This window comes from Acipenser ruthenus, chromosome 35 (genome assembly GCF_902713425.1).
Source record: "Acipenser ruthenus chromosome 35, fAciRut3.2 maternal haplotype, whole genome shotgun sequence".
NCBI classification, from domain to species: Eukaryota; Metazoa; Chordata; class Actinopteri; order Acipenseriformes; family Acipenseridae; genus Acipenser; species Acipenser ruthenus.
Genome location: NC_081223.1, coordinates 2,981,702 through 3,005,714, shown reverse-complemented (window position 1 = coordinate 3,005,714; position 24,013 = coordinate 2,981,702). Strand labels below are relative to the sequence as shown.

Genomic DNA, 24,013 nt, shown 5'->3' with positions numbered 1-24,013 from the left:
GTGTATTATTTTTGGCCGATGGATGCATGCAAATGTAATCATTTATTATCAACAGGGTTTCCGATTGTAGGTTTTATCTGATAAGCACAATGAAACATGAATGAAACAACGCCCCCTGATTCATGGCATATTATATGCTTGTAGTATATTACAGTGTCCTGTAAATGAGTAGGACAGTGGCCAGACACTGCTGTAAACCCAGCTTCCACCAGCTGAGTGTTCAAACTCCCAGAACCTGGTCACTGCAGGAACATTATTATTATTATTATTATTATTATTTATTTCTTAGCAGACGCCCTTATCCAGGGCGACTTACAATCGCAAGCAAAAATACATTCAAGTGTACATTCAACAAGGGGAGTTCTGAACCCCAGGACTGTGTGCAGAAGGGCTGCTCCACCAGTTTCAAGCATATCTGCAGAGCAAAGCAGCGTCACCCCTCGCAGTACTTGATTAGCCCCCATGCCCTGCTCCCGTTCTTAAGGGCTCTCTGCAGTCAGGTCTATGGTTTCCCGCTGTGCAGCCTCTGTGTTTCCCGCACTGGCGGGACGCAGTGCTCCCGCTCCCCTGTCGTCCTGGATGATGACTTCGATGATGTCCGAGAGCTCCCTTCCGCACGGCGGGGGGAGGTTGCCTGTCCGTTCGTGTTCCGGTTCCTCAGATCCGGCCTCCGTGGGATCCCTTGATCTCCACTGGGTTGCCCACCCCTCACATGCCCAGCTCTGGGCCTCGCAGTCTCGGAGGCCCCCTGTAGGGTGATGAATCCCAGCTGCTGTTTCGGAGCAAGGCAAGCTGGCCCTGCTGCGGGTGGGCAGGGGATGTTGCTGTGGTGTGAGGGGCGAGTTGCCTGTGATGATGGGTACGGCTGGTTCTCGTGTGAGGGGCGTGTTGCCCGTGACGATGGGTACGACTGGCTCTCTGGGCAGCAGTGTGAGGGGTGAGGGGCAGGCGGTGCCCAGGTTCTGCTGGCTGGTCCCGTTCCTCTGCCTCCTTGCTGCTGACTTGGGGCTGGCTGGGATTTGAATCTGCGAGAAGAAATGCATGTTGTCTGCTTCAGACTTCTTTCGCTTGGTTCTCTGTCAAATCAAAATAACAAAGATGCAGCTGAGGAACAATTTATTTCACAGGGGGCCTTATCCAACTCCTGATCATTTCAACAACAATAGACTTCACTGAGGAGAGTTCTGAACCCCAGGACTGGGTGCAGCAGCAGGGCTGGTGCGAGTCTCGAAGCCTGCGTATCAGTTTGATATATATACCTGTGCAGAACTGCTCTCCTCTTCAATCCTGGGACGTTTATCGGGTCTGGCAGGGTTTTCTACAAAAGAAAAAGAACATTCAAAACGGTTCAATTTTTTTATCTTTATTGTTTTTGTTAAAACAAAGAAAAATATTTTAAAACTAGAAGGAAAGCGTTGTGCACTTCGATATCTCGCTCTTACCTGGGCAGGTTTAGAAGGAAGTATGTAAGTTGATGAAACATGTATTTTCATTAAATACCAACATACATATATAGTAAGCCTGACATGGATCTGATCCAGCCATCTGAATGTCAGGTAGTTTGTTACAGATGTTTTTCTTTTTTATCAGATGGAAATGACCATGACAGTTACAGCAGTTATGGAAATGATTCAATACCCCAGGTCAGAGGAGGCTGCAGTGTGCTGCTCTGGCAATGGATACAGCTGTAGACAAGGCTTCTTATTTCAGTCTATATCACACAAATAAAGATTTCCACCCTCTCAGGGTCAGACTCGTGTGTAGCTGCTCTGCCCTCTGGTGGTGTGGTACTGCACCCACAGGAAGCGATGTTTACAGGAATTACTTTCAGGCAGTCTTGCACTTCCTAGGTCATTTCACCTGTATAGTGAATGTGCCCCCCTCCCCTTCAATGCCCTTTTTTACACTGCAAGGGAGTGTCTGAACCACTGTCAGGGATGGGAATAAGACTCCTATTGCACAGCAGTGTCACCTATTCCAGGTTTTACAACCAGCTTGATTAGACACAGTGGGTAACAAGCTCAGCTGTGTCTTATTAAACTCCTAGTAGAACCAGGAATGGCTCTTACTTCCCTCCCTGACTCTGCCGGGCTGGTCTGCAGGAGTGGTTCTAGAGCGGTTACCCTCCTCTCCCCAGCAGGGGTCTGAGTGCCACTGCCTGCTCCGTCCCACAGAGCTGATGCACTGACCGGCGAGAGATGCAGACATGATGATGTGTGCGGTGCTGGAGCGAGGGTTGACAATGTGCTCCTGGATCAGGAAGCGAGCGATCTCCACCACCGTGTCGAAGGAGCGCTTCAGGATGCGGTCAGCCCAGTCGCAGATCAGAGAGCAGGCCGCCTCCGTCACCTCCTCACTGGGGGGCTGCATTCACAAAACAGACAGTACTGAAACGGATTTCAAAACCAGAGCAAATCCACAGAGCAGCATTTGTAACTCCAACTGGGCTGCACTGTTCATAAAGCAGTGATCTGTAACTGGGCTGCACTGTTCATAAAGCACAGTGATCTGTAACTGGGCTGCACTGTTCATAAAGCACAGTGATCTGGTTGATCTGTAACTGGGCTGCACTGTTCATAAAGCACAGTGATCTGGTTGAACTGGACTGCACTGTTCATAAAGCACAATGATCTGGTTGATCTGTAACTGGGCTGCACTGTTCATAAAGCACAGTGATCTGGTTGAACTGGGCTGCACTGTTCATAAAGCACAGTGATCTGGTTGAACTGGGCTGCACTGTTCATAAAGCACAGTGATCTGGTTGATCTGTAACTGGGCTGCACTGTTCATAAAGCACAGTGATCTGGTTGAACTGGGCTGCACTGTTCATAAAGCAGTGATCTGGTTGAACTGGGCTGCACTGTTCATAAAACACAGTGATCTAGTTGATCTGTAACTGGGCTGCACTGTTCATAAAGCACAGTGATCTGGTTGAACTGGGCTGCACTGTTCATAAAGCACAGTGATCTGGTTGATCTGTAACTGGGCTGCACTGTTCATAAAGCACAATGATCTGGTTGAACTGGGCTGCACTGTTCATAAAGCACAATGATCTGGTTGAACTGGGCTGCACTGTTCATAAAACACAGTGATCTAGTTGATCTGTAACTGGGCTGCACTGTTCATAAAGCACAGTGATCTGGTTGAACTGGGCTGCACTGTTCATAAAGCACAGTGATCTAGTTGATCTGTAACTGGGCTGCACTGTTCATAAAGCACAATGATCTGGTTGATCTGTAACTGGGCTGCACTGTTCATAAAGCACAGTGATCTGGTTGAACTGGGCTGCACTGTTCATAAAGCACAGTGATCTGGCTGATCTGGGCTGCACTGTTCATAAAGCACAGTGATCTGGTTGATCTGGGCTGCACTGTTCATAAAGCACAGTGATCTAGTTGATCTGTAACTGGGCTGCACTGTTCATAAAGCACAGTGATCTGGTTGAACTGGGCTGCACTGTTCATAAAGCACAGTGATCTGGTTGATCTGTAACTGGGCTGCACTGTTCATAAAGCACAATGATCTGGCTGATCTGGGCTGCACTGTTCATAAAGCACAGTGATCTGGTTGTTTCAATGATGGGTACTAAAAGTATGGAAATGTACTTCACAAGCAATGCTCATTTTGTAGAGCTGTCACGTTCGTTAAAAGGTAGGATTAATAGTGTTTATATATTATATATATATATTATTGTTAATGCAGTGCTCAACTTTGAACAGCACAGTCCTTTAGTACAGTCTTAGCTTAACCGTTTAGCTGTCACTCGCTGAAGCTGATTTAACAGAACCGACGTTTCGTAGATCAGTTTTCATGTCTGCTGGTTTTCATTGCAACTGAGCTCTCAATTACTATTACTTACTTAATCAGACCTTTGGAATTGTTTTCAGCTCTCTTTTTTTAAATTTAGTCATCACCAATGGTTTTTACCCCGGTTTTCTCTCCAATTAAGAACATAAGAAAGTTTACAAACGAGAGGCGGCCATTCAGCCCATCTTGCTCGTTTGGTTGTTAGTAGCTTATTGATCCCAGAATCTCATCAAGCAGCTTCTTGAAGGATCCCAGGGTTTCAGCTTCAACAACATTACTGGGGAGTTGGTTCCAGACCCTCACAATTCTCTGTGTAAAAAAGTACCTCCTATTTTCTGTTCTGAATGCCCCTTTATCTAATCTCCATTTGTGACCCCTGGTCCTTGTTTATTTTTTCAGGTCAAAGAAGTCCCCCGGGTTGACATTGTCTATACCTTTTAGGATTTTGAATGTTTGAATCAGATCGCCGCGTAGTCTTCTTTGTTCAAGACTGAATAGATTCAATTCTTTTAGCCTGTCTGCATACGACATGCCTTTTAAACCCGGGATAATTCTGGTTGCTCTTCTTTGCACTCTTTCTAGAGCAGCAAAATCCTTTTTGTAACGAGGTGACCAGAACTGAACACAATATTCTAGGTGAGGTCTTACTAATGCATTGTAAAGTTTTAACATTACTTCCCTTGATTTAAATTCAACACTTCTCACAATATATCCGAGCATCTTGTTGGCCTTTTTTATAGCTTCCCCACATTGTCTAGATGAAGACATTTCTGAGTCAACATAAAATCCTAGGTCTTTTTCATAGTTCCCTTCTTCAATTTCAGTATCTCCCATATGATATTTATAATGCACATTTTTATTGCCTGTATGTAATACTTTACACTTCGTTCCGAGGTGCAAAAGGAAGTCGGTCATTTAGAAAAGGGGCAGAGCTTCAGTACATGAACTCATCGACCCGGAAATGAAATGATGTGGCAGCCTCGGATTGGAGGAGCGGCTGCAATCGTTTACCAAGGGGTCATGGGTGACGGTATAAATAGGGGATGAAGCGACGTAATCTGTTCCTTCGTTTTGGTCTGAGAAAAAGAACCCGGAAGGACCTGTGCTTTGTGTATCCGTATCGTGAGTGTTTGTTTGTTTTTGCTAATTGTTACTTCTTGTTATTAGACAGCTAACATGTTCCGGAGCTGTCTCCAGAGGCCAGCACAAACCCGGAACAGCACTGCACTTGAATCACAAATAACTGTATCTGCACCACAAGCACTAATTCACGCACTAACTGACTTGTTTGTGTTTCGTGTGGGTGTATAATAAACATGACTATTATTTCGGGACAAACCCGGGGATTACAAACTAAGTAACACACGCCGCTGTATTACTTACCATCATTTATTGTTTACTGTTTGTTTTGCCGTCAGGCGCTGGACGTACAAACCCATTAAACACCATTGCACCTGGATTATAATCGTCTGTCTGTTCACTGATCACCTGCACACTGTTAACCACTTTGCCACACACCCCTATCACAGGATCATTTCATAAACAAGGAAGTAAACAATAAAACGAAGAATTCCACGGATCGTTTCAAACACACACACACATTTCTATACTATATTATTCTCATTCACCCAAACAGAAATATATTTTTGTAGGCTAATTTCAAAGCAACATTGTAATGTTAATTAAACATTGTAATGTTAATTAAACATTCCCCCCCCCCCCCCCCCCCAAGAACTGTCATTTTCAGCACAACTCCACAGTTAACGCTACATACTATTTTAAGTTCCAGTAGTTAGTACAAATAAGTATAACAGCAACTGTTCTTTTATGGGCTTTGACGTGAAATCACTAAACCTACAGTACAGGGACACAACAAGAACTGGAACTTTTGGTCTTTGTCTATTTAGTTGACTGAGTAAATTATCATATATTTTATATATATATATATATATATATATATATATATATATATATATATATATATATATATATATATATATATATTTAAATGTTCAGTCATTTTATTAGGGGAGACCGGGGCTAGGTGTTCCAGGGCCATGCTGATGCAGGCGCAGCACTCCAGAGATCTCACACGGATGCACTGGAATGCCCTCAAAACACTCCTAATAGCAAACGCTTGGTTTTGCCGGCACTCATCCGATTCACACACAGCCTGAGGATTCATGCCACAAGTTTTTCTCTGTACATGATTTGCCAACAGCAAACCTGCCATTTCCTTCATCAAGACACTGGCTGGGGAGATTTGACAGAACTTATGTCTTTCAAACTTGTGTCCATGCGTTTCCTCTGTTTGCAGGTTTTTTCTGTTTAAAAGCATTTCGCAATGTAGGCACGACACACTTACAATGTTTCCCTGATGTAACCGTGTGGCCTGAAGAGGCACAGAGGAGACATCTTGTACAGGACAGGGTGCCTGGAAGTGCAGCGAGGCTGTGCTGTGGGGCGTGGAAGCGCTTGGTGCCTGGAAGTGCAGGGAGGCTGTGCTGTGGGGCGTGGAAGCGCTTGGTGCCTGGAAGTGCAGCGAGGCTGTGCTGTGGGGCGTGGAAGCCGCTCCCTGAACCTGCTTTTGATGGCATATCGAAAGGTGATTTATTATATCTTGCCTCCTTATCAGTGTCTTTGAACAACTGATACAATGGAAATGTCCAGCTGGTCTGCAGTCCAGGTTGCATTTGCACACCGAGTATCCTGAAGAGAGAAAGATTAGGAAATGTGTTGAAGAGATGGATCTGTACAAAGAGGTTCTTACAACTAACACAGTAAGGGGCTCCCGAGTGGCGCATCCAGTAAAGGCGCTCCACATGGAGTGCAGGATGCGCTCTATAGTCTGGACGTCGTGAGTTAGAGTCCAGGCTATTCCTGTGCTGACCGAGCACGGGAGCTCCCAGGGGCGGCGCTCAATTGGCCGAGCGCCGCCCGCGAGGAGGGAGGGCTAGGTTGGCCAGGGTTTCCTCGGCTCACCGCGCACCAGCGACCCCTGTGGTCTGGCCAGGTGCCTGCGGGCTTGCCTGCAAGCTGCCCAGGGCTGCGTTGTCCTCCGACACTATAGCTCTGGGTGGCTGCATGGTGAGTCTGCAGTGTGTAAAGAAGCGGGCGGCTGACGGCACACACTTCAGAGGAGAGTCAGCGCAGAGTTGGTAGCAGTGAACTGAGCATAAAAATAATTGGACGTTACTAAATTGGGGAGAAAACAATCAAAATAATTGCCGACCACTAAAAAAAAAAAAAAAAAAAGTAACACAGTAATATGAACAGGTATAGTTGTAGTGGTTATTCAGGGGATTACATGTGTATCAAATTCTGAAAAAATAAGTATGACAGGTGTAATTGAACTGTAATTGATCAATTATATGAATGATGCAATCACAATTACACAGGCGTGCCTATAGTTACAATTATCATTTCAAATTACAATGGTAAGTCACCCCAGGTCTGCTTACAGCATATATTTTTGCATCATATGGGATCACTGACAAAACAAAAATGGTTTCAAGTAATTTTCAAATGATTATGATGTAGTCAAAAATGAAGACATATAGAAAAAAATAAGTTTATTCTCAAAAAGAATATTTCAAATAACAGATTAATATGTCTCTTTAGCACAATGAAGATTACAACTGGCTTATTTTCCATCTATGGTGAAAGCAGAAAAAATATTTTACATACATTTTTAAAAAACTTTAAACATGAAACAAACCTTCATACTGTACTGCCCGTTTAAGATGGGCCCCCAAGTGCCGCCTCACGTTATATCGGTCCCTGGGCTTGTATATAGATGGCTTACAAAAAGGACAGTGATGCAGCTGACAGCATTGTGAGCAGCGTTTTAATGCAGGCAGCTCTCCTGCCCTCAACACAGTGACGTGTAACTGAAATAAGAGAGAGAGTTAAGTAAGAATCTCACTGTACTTCCACAACAGGTCAATTGCATGAACATTCAGAGTTAGTACGCTTCAAGCACACTAAGCTGCGGTCTAGCTGTTCCGGTACTTTCCTGGGGATCATCCCCAGGTGTGGATTAAGTTAGTTCCAATTGCAACGAACAAAGGAGTTGGGGATAAGCTGATCCTCAGGTTTAGTACGCAGCAGAGACCCCAGGTGCACAAACACACTGATTCCAGTTCCTGACAGTGCAAAGTTGATTAAGCAAATTGTTTTCGGAAAAAAAATAAATAATTAAAAAGTCGTATATATGTAAAACATAAAAGTAATAATACAAAAAAGTAATAGCATAAGCCTACGAGTTCTATTATTCTATTAAAACGCATTCGAATGCTGGGATAACATTTTCAATTAGCCTACAGGTTTTGTGTCGTGTATACAAAACTTATTTATTCACATAACTTTATTAACAAAGACCGTTAATCAGAGCAAGTATCAAAGCTGTCAATTTAATTACATATGCAAATCGAGTCATCCAACTATTACAAAGGGGTTCTGTTTATTGTATTCATACCAAAGAAATCATGGCTGCTAAGAATTTCTTGACAGAGCAGAAACTATTTCATTGAGTGCATAAAAAATGACATCAAAACGGTAGAAGATGGTAGAAACACGCCGCGGCGGTTTTGCAACGCTCAAATGTCTGGAGTGAAATTGCAACCAGATTTAATGCTGTGTTTCCCGAAAGGCGTTCAGGAACAAAATCACATTTAAACAGTGTGTGGAAAAGGCTGAAACTGGAGATCAGAAATGCTGCTGCAAAGCAACGCCAACAGCGCTGAGCGCAGCGCCTGACCATCCTCTGCCCCAGATATACAGGATTCGCTTTCTGGCCGTTGTCTTTTTAAAAACTACAGAGACTAGTTTGTTTCGATGTTTTGATTATATGCACTCGGCTCTGTGTCGCCCGCAGACCACTGTTCACAGCACCCCGAACGTGGCAAAGGAAAAGGTGTGCGGTCTGTGGTCACACGGCTGCATGTACAGTGACTTTTGGTTGTCAAGCAGCAAACAGTAAATAACAGCAGGAAAGCGTACACATAGTGTAGTAAATAAAACATAACAAGTGACAGCTGTAGCACTTGTTAAAATCATGTTGATAGGACAATGCTCAATAATATTCATTTATTTAAAAATTTACTTGATTTTACACATTGTTTTGGGGCGAGCCTGAATGCTAAGTGGGCGGGCCGCCCACACGTTGCTATGCCACAGGTGTGCAGTCTATGGTCCCAATAACTCCATGTATTCCAGCTGTAGAATAAAACACGGTGCAAATATCTCGTTGCTCCTCTTCATTGGGCTGCATGACAACGCAGCTTTCATGAAGTGCGCTATCAGCTTCGAGATCCTGTGAACAACACGGCAAACACAGCTTTCATGAAGTGCGGCTATCAGCTTCGAGATCATGGGAACTACACGGCAAACGCAGCTTTCAAGAAGTGCCTCTATCAGCTTCGAGATCATGGGAACTACACGGCAAACGCAGCTTTCAAGAAGTGCCTCTATCAGCTTCGAGATCCTGTGAACAACACGGCAAACGCAGCTTTCATGAAGTGCCTCTATCAGCTTCGAGATCCTGTGAACAACACGGCAAACGCAGCTTTCAAGAAGTGCCTCTATCAGCTTTGAGATCCTGTGAACAACACGGCAAACGCAGCTTTCATGAAGTGCCTCTATCAGCTTCGAGATCCTGTGAACAACACGGCAAACACAGCTTTCATGAAGTGCCTCTATCAGCTTCGAGATCATGGGAACTACACGGCAAACGCAGCTTTCAAGAAGTGCACTATCAGCTTCGAGATCCTGTGAACAACACGGCAAACGCAGCTTTCATGAAGTGCCTCTATCAGCTTCGAGATCCTGTGAACAACACGGCAAACGCAGCTTTCATGAAGTGCACTATCAGCTTCGAGATCCTGAGAACAACGCGGGAAACGCAGCTTTCATGAAGTGCACTATCAGCTTCGAGATCCTGTGAACAACACGGCAAACGCAGCTTTCAAGAAGTGCCTCTATCAGCTTCGAGATCCTGTGAACAACACGGCAAACGCAGCTTTCATGAAGTGCGCTATCAGCTTCGAGATCCTGAGAACAACGCGGGAAACACAGCTTTCATGAAGTGCACTATCAGCTTCGAGATCCTGAGAACAACGCGGGAAACACAGCTTTCATGAAGTGCACTATCAGCTTCGAGATCCTGAGAACAACGCGGGAAACACAGCTTTCATGAAGTGCACTATCAGCTTCGAGATCCTGAGAACAACGCGGGAAACGCAGCTTTCATGAAGTGCACTATCAGCTTCGAGATCCTGAGAACAACGCGGGAAACGCAGCTTTCATGAAGTGCACTATCAGCTTTGAGATCCTGAGAACAACGCGGGAAACGGTGCTTTCGTGGATGTTAATCAGACCCCCCCCCCCTCCGCCCAACACGCAAGAAGGATCCTGTGGCATAAAATCACAGTTATTAAAACCTAGAGTGCAGCTGGGTCAGTAGGATGCCCTCCTCTTCCTCTATTTGCAGACGTGGTTTCAGCAAATCTATCAGTCTTCTGACTGCCACCTTGGATAAACAATACCGCCTTTTAAACTCCTGTTCGCTGTGTGTAACACATGGATTTTGTAAACCTTGATAATGCCTGGATATCATTCGGGCAGAGCGTACTCATCAAGCATACAAAACATGTCCGTAATCTCCTAACATCTTTGCACAAATCAAACTGATGTAGATGGGAACAATGAGGCACACTCTTATATAGGAGACAGCTTAATATACCATTGACATGTAGATTAAAGACAATAGCCACCAGTTAGCCTGGAGTCACTAATAACAACGTTTCATTATCGTGTTTTATTTAATTATATTTACTACTAAAAATTGAAATTGCTAAATGTTAGATACATATTTTGGATTCTATATATTTGATATTGGTTTTATTAATGGCTTCATTTCAGAAAACGTGTCTTGAATGAGGTTTCTCATTTTACCTCGAGTTAGTACGGTAAAGGCCACTACACAGTGGATCTGATCATGCATCCGATTTTAACATGTGTCTAGAAGAAAACAACGATCACGTGCATTCCCTATTGCCCCTCACACACGAGTCTGTAACTGTCGCACAACGGGGATGCGTACATGTTGGAATCGAAACAAGTTCGATTTGATGTGCGTTAATTACATTGACCAATGAAAAATGACTGGGAAAAGACTTTGAAAAAAAAGAACACATCTGGACAGACACACATCAGAGAAAGAAGCGTGACAGGGCAAGAGCGGTCAGGGCTGAACAATCATAAAAGAGGGGCAGTGCATGAAAGGGATGGAATTTCTGGCTCCATACACAGAGAGCTCATTGCTAGCTTCCCAACTTTTAGATATACTTATTACAGGAGCGAGTGAAAAATGAAATATTGGCCATATGGTTTCTGATGCTATAACAACTATTGTGTAATATCATGTTTTTTATTTTCTTTATGTATTGCGTAACATTATTGTAGTCCAGTAGAAATGTAATAATTAGCAAACATTTTCCATCAGTGTTTGCTGATCATTAAGTTTATACTACATTTAACATTTTTTCCTGTTCATGTTATGTAAGAATTAACAGAACTGTATTTATTTTTTACTAAAATACTGAAACTAGGTATATTTTCTACAAAGCCTCCACTGCACACCAGTGCCCTGAAGTGCGATATTAACGCATCTACTGTGCAATGGATTGACGCACGACTTTTTCGGATGCTAAATGACGGAACGGATCCAGTGTGCAAAGGCCTTTAGTCTAAAGAGCTTGGTGATTTCATTTAGTCCCATAAATCAGGAACATCCAGGGGGCAGCAGTCATCACCTGGAGTTCTGGAATTGGGAACACTTTTAATCCGCACCTGGGGACTGTCTGGAAGTTCTTGGTTCGTTGCAATTGGTGATAACCAGCGCACTAGTTTAGGCTGGTTCTGAGGTACTAACTACAGGATCATCCACAGCTTTATCTTCATTGCAATTGACCCAATAGCTGTTACAATTAAATGCGACCTAATGCAGGTCCCCCCGCGACCTAATGGAGGTCCACGCATGCAGGCTTCACTTCAGCTGTTTTAAAATTCTGGGTGAGTTCACTGAGATAATTCTGCACAGATTCTGACCAATTTAGCCAACCCTCCATATCCAACACAGAAACAGTAAATCACTGCACTCGGACATATAATGTATAAAAGAGTACTGTCCAATTAGAAATTTAAACACTGCACGCGTACAAACACTGTGCATTTAACATATCAGCACTTTAACCACACAGCGAATATATTGTAATAATACATGTGGGCACAAAGCTTCATTCAACTACACATCATTACTATTAATGGACTTACATTGATGTTTTGTATTTCAATCCAAGCCATACAGCGTACAATACAAGCTATCAGCAGTGAAATTCTTCACTCCGAGAGATTTAGAACTGCACTGGAATAAAACGAGAGATGAAATACACTTTCATACATTTTCAAAAAGAATGAAAAACGTAATATTTAATAAGTATGAAAGAAATCTCACTAATTTATTTAGCAGATGCCATTATCCAAGGCGACTTACAGAGACTAGGGTGTGTGAACTATGCATCAGCTGCAGAGTCACTTACAATTACGTCTCACCCGAAAGACGGAGCACAAGGAGGTGAAGTGACTTGCTCAGGGTCACACAGAGTCAGTGGCTGAGGTGGGATTTGAACCGGGGACCTCCTTGTTACTAGGCCTTTTCTTTAACCACTGGACCACACAGCCTCCCTAGCTCATTGTAACAGTCAAAGGACGATTCTATGTTGTTTAAATTATTGAGAACACACTTTTTGCAGATTACCATTAAAATGTCTTTAACCAAAACGTGTGTGTGTGTGTGTGTGTGTGTGTGTGTGTGTGTGTATATCTATAACAAACCTTCCACTGGACCTCCCTAATTTCACTGCAGATGTGTTGTACACGTCTCTCTCTCATATATCACAGTATGGAGTTATTTGCTATTGCTTCTTGAAAATAAATACACAATAATTTCCACAAAAGAGCCAACTTCCTTACACACACATCTCTGCAAAAGCCTCAGACACATTCAGGAGTTGTAATGTATATGGATGTTGTAGCATCCGCGGTTTACTCCGGGCCTCCGCTGGTGTTTGCTGCTGTTGTGCAGCTTTGTCTGTTGTTGATGCAGCTTGGTTTGGGTGGGGGGAGGCCAGGCTTGTTGTTTAGAGGTCTTTGTCTGTTGTTGATGCAGCTTGGTTTGGGTGGGGGTGGACAAGCTTGTTGTTTAGCGGTCTTTATCTGTTGTTGATGCAGCTTGGTTTGGGTGGGGGGATGTCAGGCTTGTTGTTTAGCGGTCTTTGACTGTTGTTGATGCAGCTTGGTTTGGGTGAGGGAGGCCAGGCTTGTTGTTTAGCGGTCTTTGACTGTTGTTGATGCAGCTTGGTTTGGGTGGGGGGAGGCCAGGCTTGTTGTTTAGCGGTCTTTGTCTGTTGTTGATGCAGCTTGGTTTGGGTGGGGGAGGCCAGGCTTGTTGTTTAGCGGTCTTTGTCTGTTGTTGATGCAGCTTGGTTTGGGTGGGGGGGGTCAGGCTTGTTGTTTAGCGGTCTTTGTCTGTTGTTGATGCAGCTTGGTTTGGGTGGGGGGAGGCCAGGCTTGTTGTTTAGAGGTCTTTGTCTGTTGTTGATGCAGCTTGGTTTGGGTGGGGGTGGACAGGCTTGTTGTTTAGCGGTCTTTATCTGTTGTTGATGCAGCTTGGTTTGGGTGGGGGGATGTCAGGCTTGTTGTTTAGCGGTCTTTGACTGTTGTTGATGCAGCTTGGTTTGGGTGAGGGAGGCCAGGCTTGTTGTTTAGCGGTCTTTGACTGTTGTTGATGCAGCTTGGTTTGGGTGGGGGGAGGCCAGGCTTGTTGTTTAGCGGTCTTTGTCTGTTGTTGATGCAGCTTGGTTTGGGTGGGGGAGGCCAGGCTTGTTGTTTAGCGGGCTTTGTCTGTTGTTGATGCAGCTTGGTTTGGGTGGGGGAGGCCAGGCTTATTGTTTAGCGGTCTTTGTCTGTTGTTGATGCAGCTTGGTTTGGGTGGTGGAGGTCAGGCTTGTTGTTTAGCAGTCTTTGTCTGTTGTTGATGCAGCTTGGTTTGGGTGGGCGAGGTCAGGCTTGTTGTTTAGCGGTCTTTGACTGTTGTTGATGCAGCTTGGTTTGGGTGGTGGAGGTCAGGCTTGTTGTTTAGCAGTCTTTGTCTGTTGTTGATGCAGCTTGGTTTGGGTGGGGTAGGTCAGGCTTGTTGTTTAGTGGTCTTTGTCTGTTGTTGATGCAGCTTGGTTTGGGTGGTGGAGGTCAGGCTTGTTGTTTAGTGGTCTTTGTCTGTTGTTGATGCAGCTTGGTTTGGGTGGGCGAGGTCAGGCTTGTTGTTTAGCGGTCTTTGACTGTTGTTGATGCAGCTTGGTTTGGGTGGGGTAGGTCAGGCTTGTTGTTTAGTGGTCTTTGACTGTTGTTGATGCAGCTTGGTTTGGGTGGTGGAGGTCAGGCTTGTTGTTTAGCGGTCTTTGACTGTTGTTGATGCAGCTTGGTTTGGGTGGTGGAGGTCAGGCTTGTTGTTTAGCGGTCTTTGACTGTTGTTGATGCAGCTTGGTTTGGGTGGTGGAGGTCAGGCTTGTTGTTTAGCGGTCTTTGACTGTTGTTGATGCAGCTTGGTTTGGGTGGGGGGAGGCCAGGCTTGTTGTTTAGCGGTCTTTGGTTCGTGTTGATCAGGGTCTTCATGAACTTGTGATCACGGCAGCTCAGGGTGAAGTGTGCATGGCAGCTGGTGTGAGGTGTTGTGGTGACGAGTCCATCACATGTACCCAGTGGTTTTCAACGGGTGGGGTGGGGTGGGGGGGGGGGCGCCCCCTAGTGGGGGAGAGAAGCAAAATCCTTTAAATTGATGTAAGGCACGGCAGGGTCAGAAACAATGCGCGACTGAGATGCAAAAAATAGTAGAAACATACAATATATACACAGTGCCTATAGAAAGTCTACACTCCCTTTCAAAATGTTCACCTTTTGTTGTTAAATTGTAGTGATTCACATGATTTCAGGATAAATTCAGCAGTTCCTGTAGGTTCCCTCTGCTGGGTAGTGCATTTCAAAGCAAAGACTCAACCATGAGCACCAAGGCGCTTTCAAAAGAACTCCGGGACAAAGTTGTTGACAGGCACAAATCAGGGGATGGGTATAGAAAAATATCAAAGGCCTTGAATATCCCTTGGAGCACGGTCAAGACGATTATTAAGAAGTGGAAGGTGTATGGCACCACCAAGACCCTGCCTAGATCAGACCGTCCCTCCAAACTGAATGACCGAGCAAGAAGGAGACTGATCAGAGAGGCTACCAAGAGGCCAATGGCAACTTTGCAAGAGCTACAGGCTTTTATGGCCAAGACTGGTCAAAGTGTGCATGTGACAACAATATCCCAAGCACTCCACAAATCTGACCTTGTGACAGGGTGGCTGTGCGGTGACGTCAGGTCAGAAGCAGGAAGGGAAAAACTCTGACACCAAGTACTGCAGACTCAAAACAAAAAGACGCTGCGCGGCCTTTATTTAAATACAGAAATAAAATAAAACGTTTAAACACATAACACAGAGCAAAATAAAAGGTTTAAACAAAACAGATCTCGAACACAAAATAATACACTTAACGGTCCGGCTGGGCAGCAGCCTTCACAGATCCCTTAAGTTTTCATTTAAGTTTCGTTTCTCTCTCGCTCCTCTCGCTCTCGCTCCTAACACACACACCTGCAGCTAAAACAGCAGGTCTTTTATATCCTGGCCGAGGGGTTAACTGGCTATCAATTCTCTCATTACCCCTCGGCCACAGTCTGCACAGGTAGCATTACTATGCGTGACTGCCGGCTAATTCAATAATCACCAGCTGACAGTCACGCATTCCCACGAGGTATTTTAAAACAAAACACATGGCTACAATAACAAAAACCTGCGGCGCTTCACCGTCATATATAAATAAATCATACCGATAATAATAATAATAATAATAATAATAATAATAATAATAATGCAAAACAAATACAAAATAACACAGGGGCGGAGGGGGAAACCCTGTTCTAAAAATAAATAACTAAATCAATGTGCAGGGCTCCTCGCCCTGTTACAGGCCTGTATTTTACTCAAGAATCCCGTTTGAAGTATGCAAAAAAACACTCAGGAGATTCTGTAGCCGTGTGGTAAAAAGTTTTGTGGTCTGACGAAACTAAAATGGAACTTTTTGGCTTAAATACAAAGCGTTATGTTTGGTGCAAACCCAACACAGCGCATCACCCAAAGAACACCATCCCTACTGTGAAGCATGGTGGTGGCAGCATCATGTTATGAGGATGTTTCTCATCGGCAGGGACTGGGGCACTTGTCAGGATAGAAGGGAAAATGAATGGAGCAAAGTACAGAGAAGTCCTTGAGGAAAACCTGCTGCCCTCTACAAGAAAGCTGCAACTGGGACGGAAGGTCACCTTTCAGCATGACAACGACTCAAAGCACACAACCAAAGCTACACTGGAGTGGCTAAGGAACAAAAAGCTAAATGTCCTTGAGTGGCCCAGTCAGAGCCCTGACCTAAATCCAATCGAAAATTTGTGGCATGACTTGAAGATTGCTCTCCATCAACGCACCCCAAGGAACTTGACAGAGCTTGAACAGTTTTGTAAAGAAGAATGGTCAAATATTGCCAAATCTAGGTGTGCAAAGTTGGTAGAGACCTATCCCAACAGACTCGCAACTGTAATTGCTGCCAAAGGTGCTTCCACCAAGTATGGAGACTTATCCAATTATGATCTTTCAGTTTTGTATTTTTAATATATAATTTTTTTCTCAATAAAAACTTTTTTTCCCCTTAACAGTGTGGAGTATGGTGTGTAGATAAGTGGAAAAAATCCTCATTTAAATGCATGAAACTCTGAGGCACTGACACAACAAAATGTGAAAAAAGTTCAAGGGGGTGTAGACTTTCTAGAGGCACTGTATGTATGTATGTATGTATGTATGTATGTATGTATGTATGTATGTATGTATGTATGTATGTATGTATGTATGTATATATATATATATATATATATATATATATATATATATATATATATATATATATATATATATATATACACACACACAAATAAATAAAACAAAGATTACAGCAAATGTTTTGAGTTTGTGGATGAGGAAAGAAAGTACAAGAAAGACATCTACAATTATTTCAGCAATATTTTTGCAAAATTCAAAAAATGCTAATTCAAAAGTATTTATCCCCTTTGATGCTATGATAGTATTATCTACAAGGTGCTAGACACGTCTCTAAGAAAGAAGGTTCTTTCACCAAGAACAAGCAGAAGAATAGTGAGGAAGGTTAATAACAATCCCAGATTGACTGCCAAAGATATTCAAAGTGAATTGGCTGCAATGGGACTGGGGTTCCCATTTCAACCATAGGTTGAGTATTGCATGGTGAAGGTCTCAATGGTCGCAGGCCAAGGAAAAAGCCATTCTTAGGAAAATGTCACAAGGACGATCACTGAAAGTCTGCAAAACGGCATCTGAATGATGGATACGAGTTCTGGTCAAAGGTTTTGTGGAGTGATGAAACAAAAATCAATTCATTTGGTCACGCTGATAGTCGTTACACTTGGAGAAAGTCTGGTGAGGCGTACAAAGAAAACACCATACCTACTGTCAAGCATGGAGGTGGTAATATGCTTCTATGGGGCTGTTCTTCCTTTAATGGCACAGGAAATTTAATTCCAATACATGGTAAAATGGATTCCATAGCATACTAAAAGATATTGGCCAATCATCCGAAACCCTCCGCTACAAAACTCGGTTTAAAGAGCAACTGGACGTTCCAACACAACAACGATCCAAAGCACACATCAAAATCTACTTCAGAATGGTGAAAGAAGAATAAAATCAAGGTTCTGGAATGGCCGAGTCAAAGCCCCGATCTAAATCATATTGAGAATCTTCGGTATGAGTTGAAGAAGGCTGTGCACAAGAGAAGTCCTCGGAATTTGAATGAACTGGAACAATTTTGCGTTGAAGAATGGTCAAAAATCACAAAAGAATCATGCCAAAAGCTCATTGACAAATACCCTAATCGTTTAATAGAGGTTATTATTGCTAAAAGTGCCTCAACTAGCTATTAATTTCATTTTCTTGAGTTTACTTTGAGTTGCTGTGATCACGTTTTTGAAGATTCTGATCAATGTGTATTAAAGATTGCTAAATGACAAGCTTGGTTTCTTCTCACCCAAACTAAGCTGTATTAATAACAGTCAAAGTAGTTATAATCGTGTAACACACTAGTGGAGGCTCTGAGTAAATTGTTGATGCTCCTAACATCCATATACATTGTAACTCCTGAATGTGTCTGTGGGTTTTGCACAGCAGTGTATATATAGGGAAGTTGGCTCTTGTGTGCAAATTATTATTGTTTGTTTTTATTTATTTTCAAGAAGCAATAGCAAATAACTCCATACTGTAGAGAGCCGTGTACAACACATCTGCAGTGAAATTAGAGAGGTCCAGTGGAAGTTTTTTTAATAGCACTGTGGCTCTTATCACTGACTATCTGCCTGTTTTCTTTTCCAAACTGTCAGCTGCATTTATGTGACTTTCTAGTTGTTACTTAGTTGTCCCAGCAGCAGCTGCAAGATTAACATCATAGCAGAGCATAGACTGCACCTCCCAGGGTGCATTGCAAAACAACCGCAACTCCCAGGGTGCATTGCAAAACAACCGCAACTCCCAGGGTGCATTGCAAAACAACCGCACCTCCCGGAGTGCATTGCAAAATAACTGCAACTCCCAGGGTGCATTGCAAAACAGAGCGGGGGATTTTATCTTGAATGGTCCAGGTCAAGTCGCGATTAGACGCAGGACTGATTAGATGAGCTGGACAGGGAGAGAGGGAAAGAGAGACAGCTGGACAGGGAGAGAGGGAAAGAGAGACAGCTGGACAGGGAGAGAGGGAAAGAGAGACAGCTGGACTGGGTGCCTGAGAGAGAGCTGGACAGGGAGACAGAGATAGAGGTGGAAAAGGTGCCTGAGATTACTACGAGTACCGCCACCTCTTTTCTCATTTCAAGCACTGACTGTAGAAATAGCATATAACCACTAAAGGGCTGATATTGGGCTTACTGTAAATAAAAAAAGCTACAGTAAAATTCTCATACTGTGATATATGAGAGAGGGGCATGTGTACAACACATCTGCAGTGAACTTAGGGAGGTCCAATGGAAGGGTATGTACAATATACACACACACACACAAAGACACATACATACATACACACACACACACACACACACACACATACACGTGTTTGGTCAAAAACATTTTAATAGTAAGTTAAACATGTCTGTTCTCAATAATGTAAACAATATAGAATCGTCCTTTGACTGTGTTACAATAAGCTATTAGTGATATTTCTTTCACACTTATTAAATATTACGTTTTTCATTGTTTGTGAAAATGTATCAAAGTGTATTTCATCGCTCGTTTTATTCCAGTGCAGTTCTAAATCTTTCTGAGTGAAGAATGTCACTGCTTGAAACAGGGACTCTATCTATACAAGTTAAGCGTCTGATTGCGAGATAAGTGTTTGACAGCTTGACCGGCATTTCAAAACTGCCTGTGAATAGCTTGACCGCAGTTACGATTCGCACGATCAACGCGAGTACACTTATATAAGTCTGCTAAATGTAACCAAAAAAGCGTGGAAAATATACTACGTTTTGGTATCTACACACGTGTATAATTAAACAAAACAACAGCTATGGTCAAATACACATTTCTTTGTTTATTTGCTATTTAAACATATTGATCACTTACCGATCTCTCTTCAGCAACCGACATCTTCACTCCTCTAGCTAACTCCAAGCGTTACCGCTGCAGGGCGCAGGCTCCCACAGCGTAGCTCCCACAGCGTAGCTCCCGCGGGGTAGTGTGCTGCGTGCGCAACTCGTGATAGACGTCATGCTTCATTCACCTGCAACACCCCTCCCACGTGACCATATCACCCCACCAACCTCAGGGTTAGTGTTAGGTCATTGTTGCGTGTATTTAAAGATACGACCAATACCTCACGAACCATGGGTTAAGGGTTAGGTTATTCTTATGAAATAAACTTCGTTTTAGTACCTAAACGTATCACCCTAATCATGTGATCGGGCTGTAGCATATACTGATGACGTCTATTACGAGTTGCGCACGCAGCGCTACCCTGTGGGAGCTACGCTGTGGGAGCCTTCGTTCTGCAGCAATACCCCTCTCGCTCACTATGGGTACAGTCTATGTTAAACAATAACACTGCGCATGCTCACAACATAAAGCAAGCGCTCACCCTTATCATGTGACGGGGCTGTAGCGTAAATGATGACGTCCCTTAGGAGCTGCGCACGCACCAGCCTCCGGTTTGCAGACAATTGGATTGTTTACATCACGTGGATATGTTCGATTTCAAGTTAGCTGTGACATTTTATAAGTAACTTGAACTCTGCAACTGTTTAACAGCTGAAAACAATTAAAAAGGTCTAATTAAGAAAATGCATTTAATTTAAGGGTCTAATTAAGCAATTGAGTGCTCTGTTGGAACGAAAACCAGCAGACACAGGGAGGGGGTCCCCAGGACCGAGTCTGAGAAGCCCTGCCTACATGAATCAGTGCGCTAGAGCAGACATTGAAAAGAGCTTTGAAGCCGTTTTTAAAGTTGTAGTGTAAAACATTGTCAGGATGTTAATGAAAAGAAAAATGACAGGTACGTTATTTAAACAGTTGTAGCAACACGTGGGGACGCGTAACGCTGTTTATTTATGTATTAAGTCAATACCTTTTTATTGCAACCGGTCGCAGAATAAAACACTGTAGTCATTTTTAGATAGTTTTTGTCATCACGATGTTTCTCTTAAGTATTTGGCTACTAATCCCTGAGTAAATAGTGACCGGTCCCTAGAACACAGTGGTACATCGTGTACAAGTCAGCGGATGTGTAGAGAACTTACCTTCAGATCTGAAACTCGGTCTGGGACAGACAGCTTCCCCGTAACGATTTCACCCGTCTTTGCAGCGTGTTTTCGGTCGCAGTTGGCGTGTTTTACCAATACTTTCTTTCCGTTGCCTCCATACACGATGGTCTTGTTGCAAACGATGCAGTAACATACTCCGGCTTCACTGATCTTTCTACACCAGCCGCGGAACTGCCTGCCCGCGGAGTCCTGCTCGTCCAGCCAAGCCCACCTCCACTTGTTCTTCACTTTCTTTTCCTCTTCTTTTAAAGATGCTCCCTCGGTTATATACCGCATTTCAAATTGCAGTGCTATGATCTACTAGCAAGCAAGATGTGCCGAATGTCCTCTCTGCTTAACTCAAGATGTCCTAAATAGCAGCGCTCCTGTGTCATAAAACCGGACCCACTTTGATAGATGGAGCTCCCTGGTGTTAAAATAGTTCTATCAGCGATGGAGTATTGAACGTAGCAGGATTCGCGCCGGGTCGGCAGCTTGCACACTGAATCGGACACCAGACCCCACCCCCTCCGTTTTCTCCAGCATTTCTACACGAATCATAGGATTGGACCTGGGGGAGGCCATTTCCGTCTACAGACGGAAAACTTTCACCTAGAGGCTTGTGGGTAGAAAACAGGGACCCCGTCAAGATAAACAGCATAGGATTGTGGGTAGGCTTGCTCTCTTTCAACAGTACCATATTTATTTGAGAGCTGACTCCATTTACAATGCCTAACTCTGCTTCATTTGAGCAAACTTTTATAAGGTTAGTTGCTGTTGCACCAGGCCCCAAATAAATATCTAACACAATCTTGATTATCCACAGTGTGTTCAAGTAACAAGCTCAGGTGTGTCTCATTAAACTCGCAGTGAAACCAGGACTGGATCACACTGCTCTGCAACGGGAGTTTTATTTCCATCCCTGGGTTGTACATTAAGTTTGCTTTAGCCTTGATTCCGTCCCAGCGCTCTATTGATGTGAGCTGCCAGGCTGTGGAAGCAATAGACGATGCTTGTTTCAGGAGATAATGAAGCTGAACAGCTTATCAATGATCCCCCTGCACCCCAAGGACTGGGAGATTATCAATGATCCCCCTGCACCCCAAGGACTGGGAGATTATCAATGATCCTCCTGCACCCCAAGGACTGGGAGATTATCAATGATCCTCCTGCACCCCAAGGACTGGGAGATTATCAATGATCCTCCTGCACCCCAAGGACTGGGAGATTATCAATGATCCTCCTGCACCCCAAGGACTGGGAGATTATCAATGATCCCCCTGCACCCCAAGGACTGGGAGATTATCAATGATCCCCCTGCACCCCAAGGACTGGGAGATTATCAATGATCCCCCTGCACCCCAAGGACTGGGAGATTATCAATGATCCTCCTGCACCCCAAGGACTGGGAGATTATCAATGATCCCCCTGCACCCCAAGGACTAGGAGATTATCAATGATCCCCCTGCACCCCAAGGACTGGGAGATTATCAGTGATCCCCCCCCCCCCAAGGACTAGGAGATTATCAATGATCCCCCTGCACCCCAAGGACTGGGAGATTATCAATGATCCCCCTGCACCCCAAGGACTGGGAGATTATCAATGATCCCCCTGCACCCCAAGGACTGGGAGATTATCAATGATCCCCCTGCACCCCAAGGACTGGAAGATTATCAATGATCCCCCTGCACCCCAAGGACTGGGAGATTATCAATGATCTCCCTGCACCCCAAAGACTGGGAGATTATCAATGATCTCCCTGCACCCCAAAGACTGGGAGATTATCAATGATCCCCCTGCACCCCAAGGACTGGGAGATTATCAATGATCTCCCTGCACCCCAAGGACTGGGAGATTATCAATGATCCTCCTGCACCCCAAGGACTAGGAGATTATCAATGATCCCCCTGCACCCCAAGGACTGGGAGATTATCAATGATCTCCCTGCACCCCAAGGACTGGGAGATTATCAATGATCCCCCTGCACCCCAAGGACTGGGAGATTATCAATGATCCCCCTGCACCCCAAGGACTGGGAGATTATCAATGATCCCCCTGCACCCCAAGGACTGGGATATTATCAATGATCCCCCTGCACCCCAAGGACTAGGAGATTATCAATGATCCTCCTGCACCCCAAGGACTGGGAGATTATCAATGATCCCCCTGCACCCCAAGGACTGGGAGATTATCAATGATCCCCCTGCACCCCAAGGACTGGGAGATTATCAATGATCCCCCTGCACCCCAAGGACTGGGAGATTATCAATGATCCCCCTGCACCCCAAGGACTGGGAGATTATCAATGACCCCCCTGCACCCCAAGGACTGGGAGATTATCAATGATCCCCCTGCACCCCAAGGACTGGGAGATTATCAGTGATCCCCCCCCCCAAGGACTGGGAGATTATCAATGATCCCCCTGCACCCCAAGGACTAGGAGATTATCAATGATCCCCCTGCACCCCAAGGACTGGGAGATTATCAGTGACCCCCCCCCAAGGACTGGGAGATTATCAATGATCCCCCTGCACCCCAAGGACTGGGAGATTATCAATGATCCCCCTGCACCCCAAGGACTAGGAGATTATCAATGATCCTCCTGCACCCCAAGGACTGGGAGATTATCAATGATCCCCCTGCACCCCAAGGACTAGGAGATTATCAATGATCCTCCTGCACCCCAAGGACTGGGAGATTATCAATGATCCCCCTGCACCCCAAGGACTGGGAGATTATCAATGATCCCCCTGCACCCCAAGGACTGGGAGATTATCAATGATCCCCCTGCACCCCAAGGACTGGGAGATTATCAATGATCCCCCTGCACCCCAAGGACTAGGAGATTATCAATGATCCCCCTGCACCCCAAGGACTGGGAGATTATCAGTGATCCCCCCCCAAGGACTGGGAGATTATCAATGATCCCCCTGCACCCCAAGGACTGGGAGATTATCAATGATCCCCCTGCACCCCAAGGACTAGGAGATTATCAATGATCCTCCTGCACCCCAAGGACTGGGAGATTATCAATGATCCCCCTGCACCCCAAGGACTGGGAGATTATCAATGATCCCCCTGCACCCCAAGGACTGGGAGATTATCAATGATCCCCCTGCACCCCAAGGACTGGGAGATTATCAATGATCCTCCTGCACCCCAAGGACTGGGAGATTATCAATGATCCC

At 44.5% G+C, this 24,013-nt stretch overlaps 1 protein-coding gene across 2 annotated transcripts; it reads right to left on the bottom strand.

The window, feature by feature from the left end:
* Window positions 1-21: 21 nt before the first annotated feature.
* Window positions 22-21,427, bottom strand: LOC117395121 (DNA-binding protein RFX5-like). 2 transcript variants are annotated; one of them, XM_059007293.1, is made up of 6 exons: window positions 20,822-21,427; window positions 7,526-7,697; window positions 6,173-6,516; window positions 2,190-2,364; window positions 1,260-1,318; window positions 22-1,076 (listed from the first exon to the last, which is right to left on the bottom strand). In XM_059007293.1, the coding sequence occupies exons 1-6, from the start codon at window positions 21,119-21,121 to the stop codon at window positions 480-482; spliced, it is 1,647 nt and encodes a 548-aa protein (XP_058863276.1). In that variant the 5' UTR covers window positions 21,122-21,427; the 3' UTR covers window positions 22-479. The 2 variants fall into 2 exon arrangements, with proteins under 2 accessions (XP_058863276.1, XP_058863277.1); XM_059007294.1 differs by lacking the exon at window positions 20,822-21,427 and adding an exon at window positions 19,653-20,114.
* Between the last annotated feature and the right edge of the window lie 2,586 nt (window positions 21,428-24,013).

Bases quoted from the DNA above. Each gene is read 5' to 3' on its own strand.
- LOC117395121 (XM_059007293.1), bottom strand. From the start codon at position 21,121: ATGCGGTATATAACCGAGGGAGCATCTTTAAAAGAAGAGGAAAAGAAA. The intron at 1,319-2,189 runs GTCAGTGCATCA...TTTCTTTTGTAG, and splicing joins CATGTCTGCATCTCTCGCCG to AAAACCCTGCCAGACCCGAT. The intron at 1,077-1,259 runs GTATATATATCA...TTGATTTGACAG, and splicing joins AGGAGAGCAGTTCTGCACAG to AGAACCAAGCGAAAGAAGTC.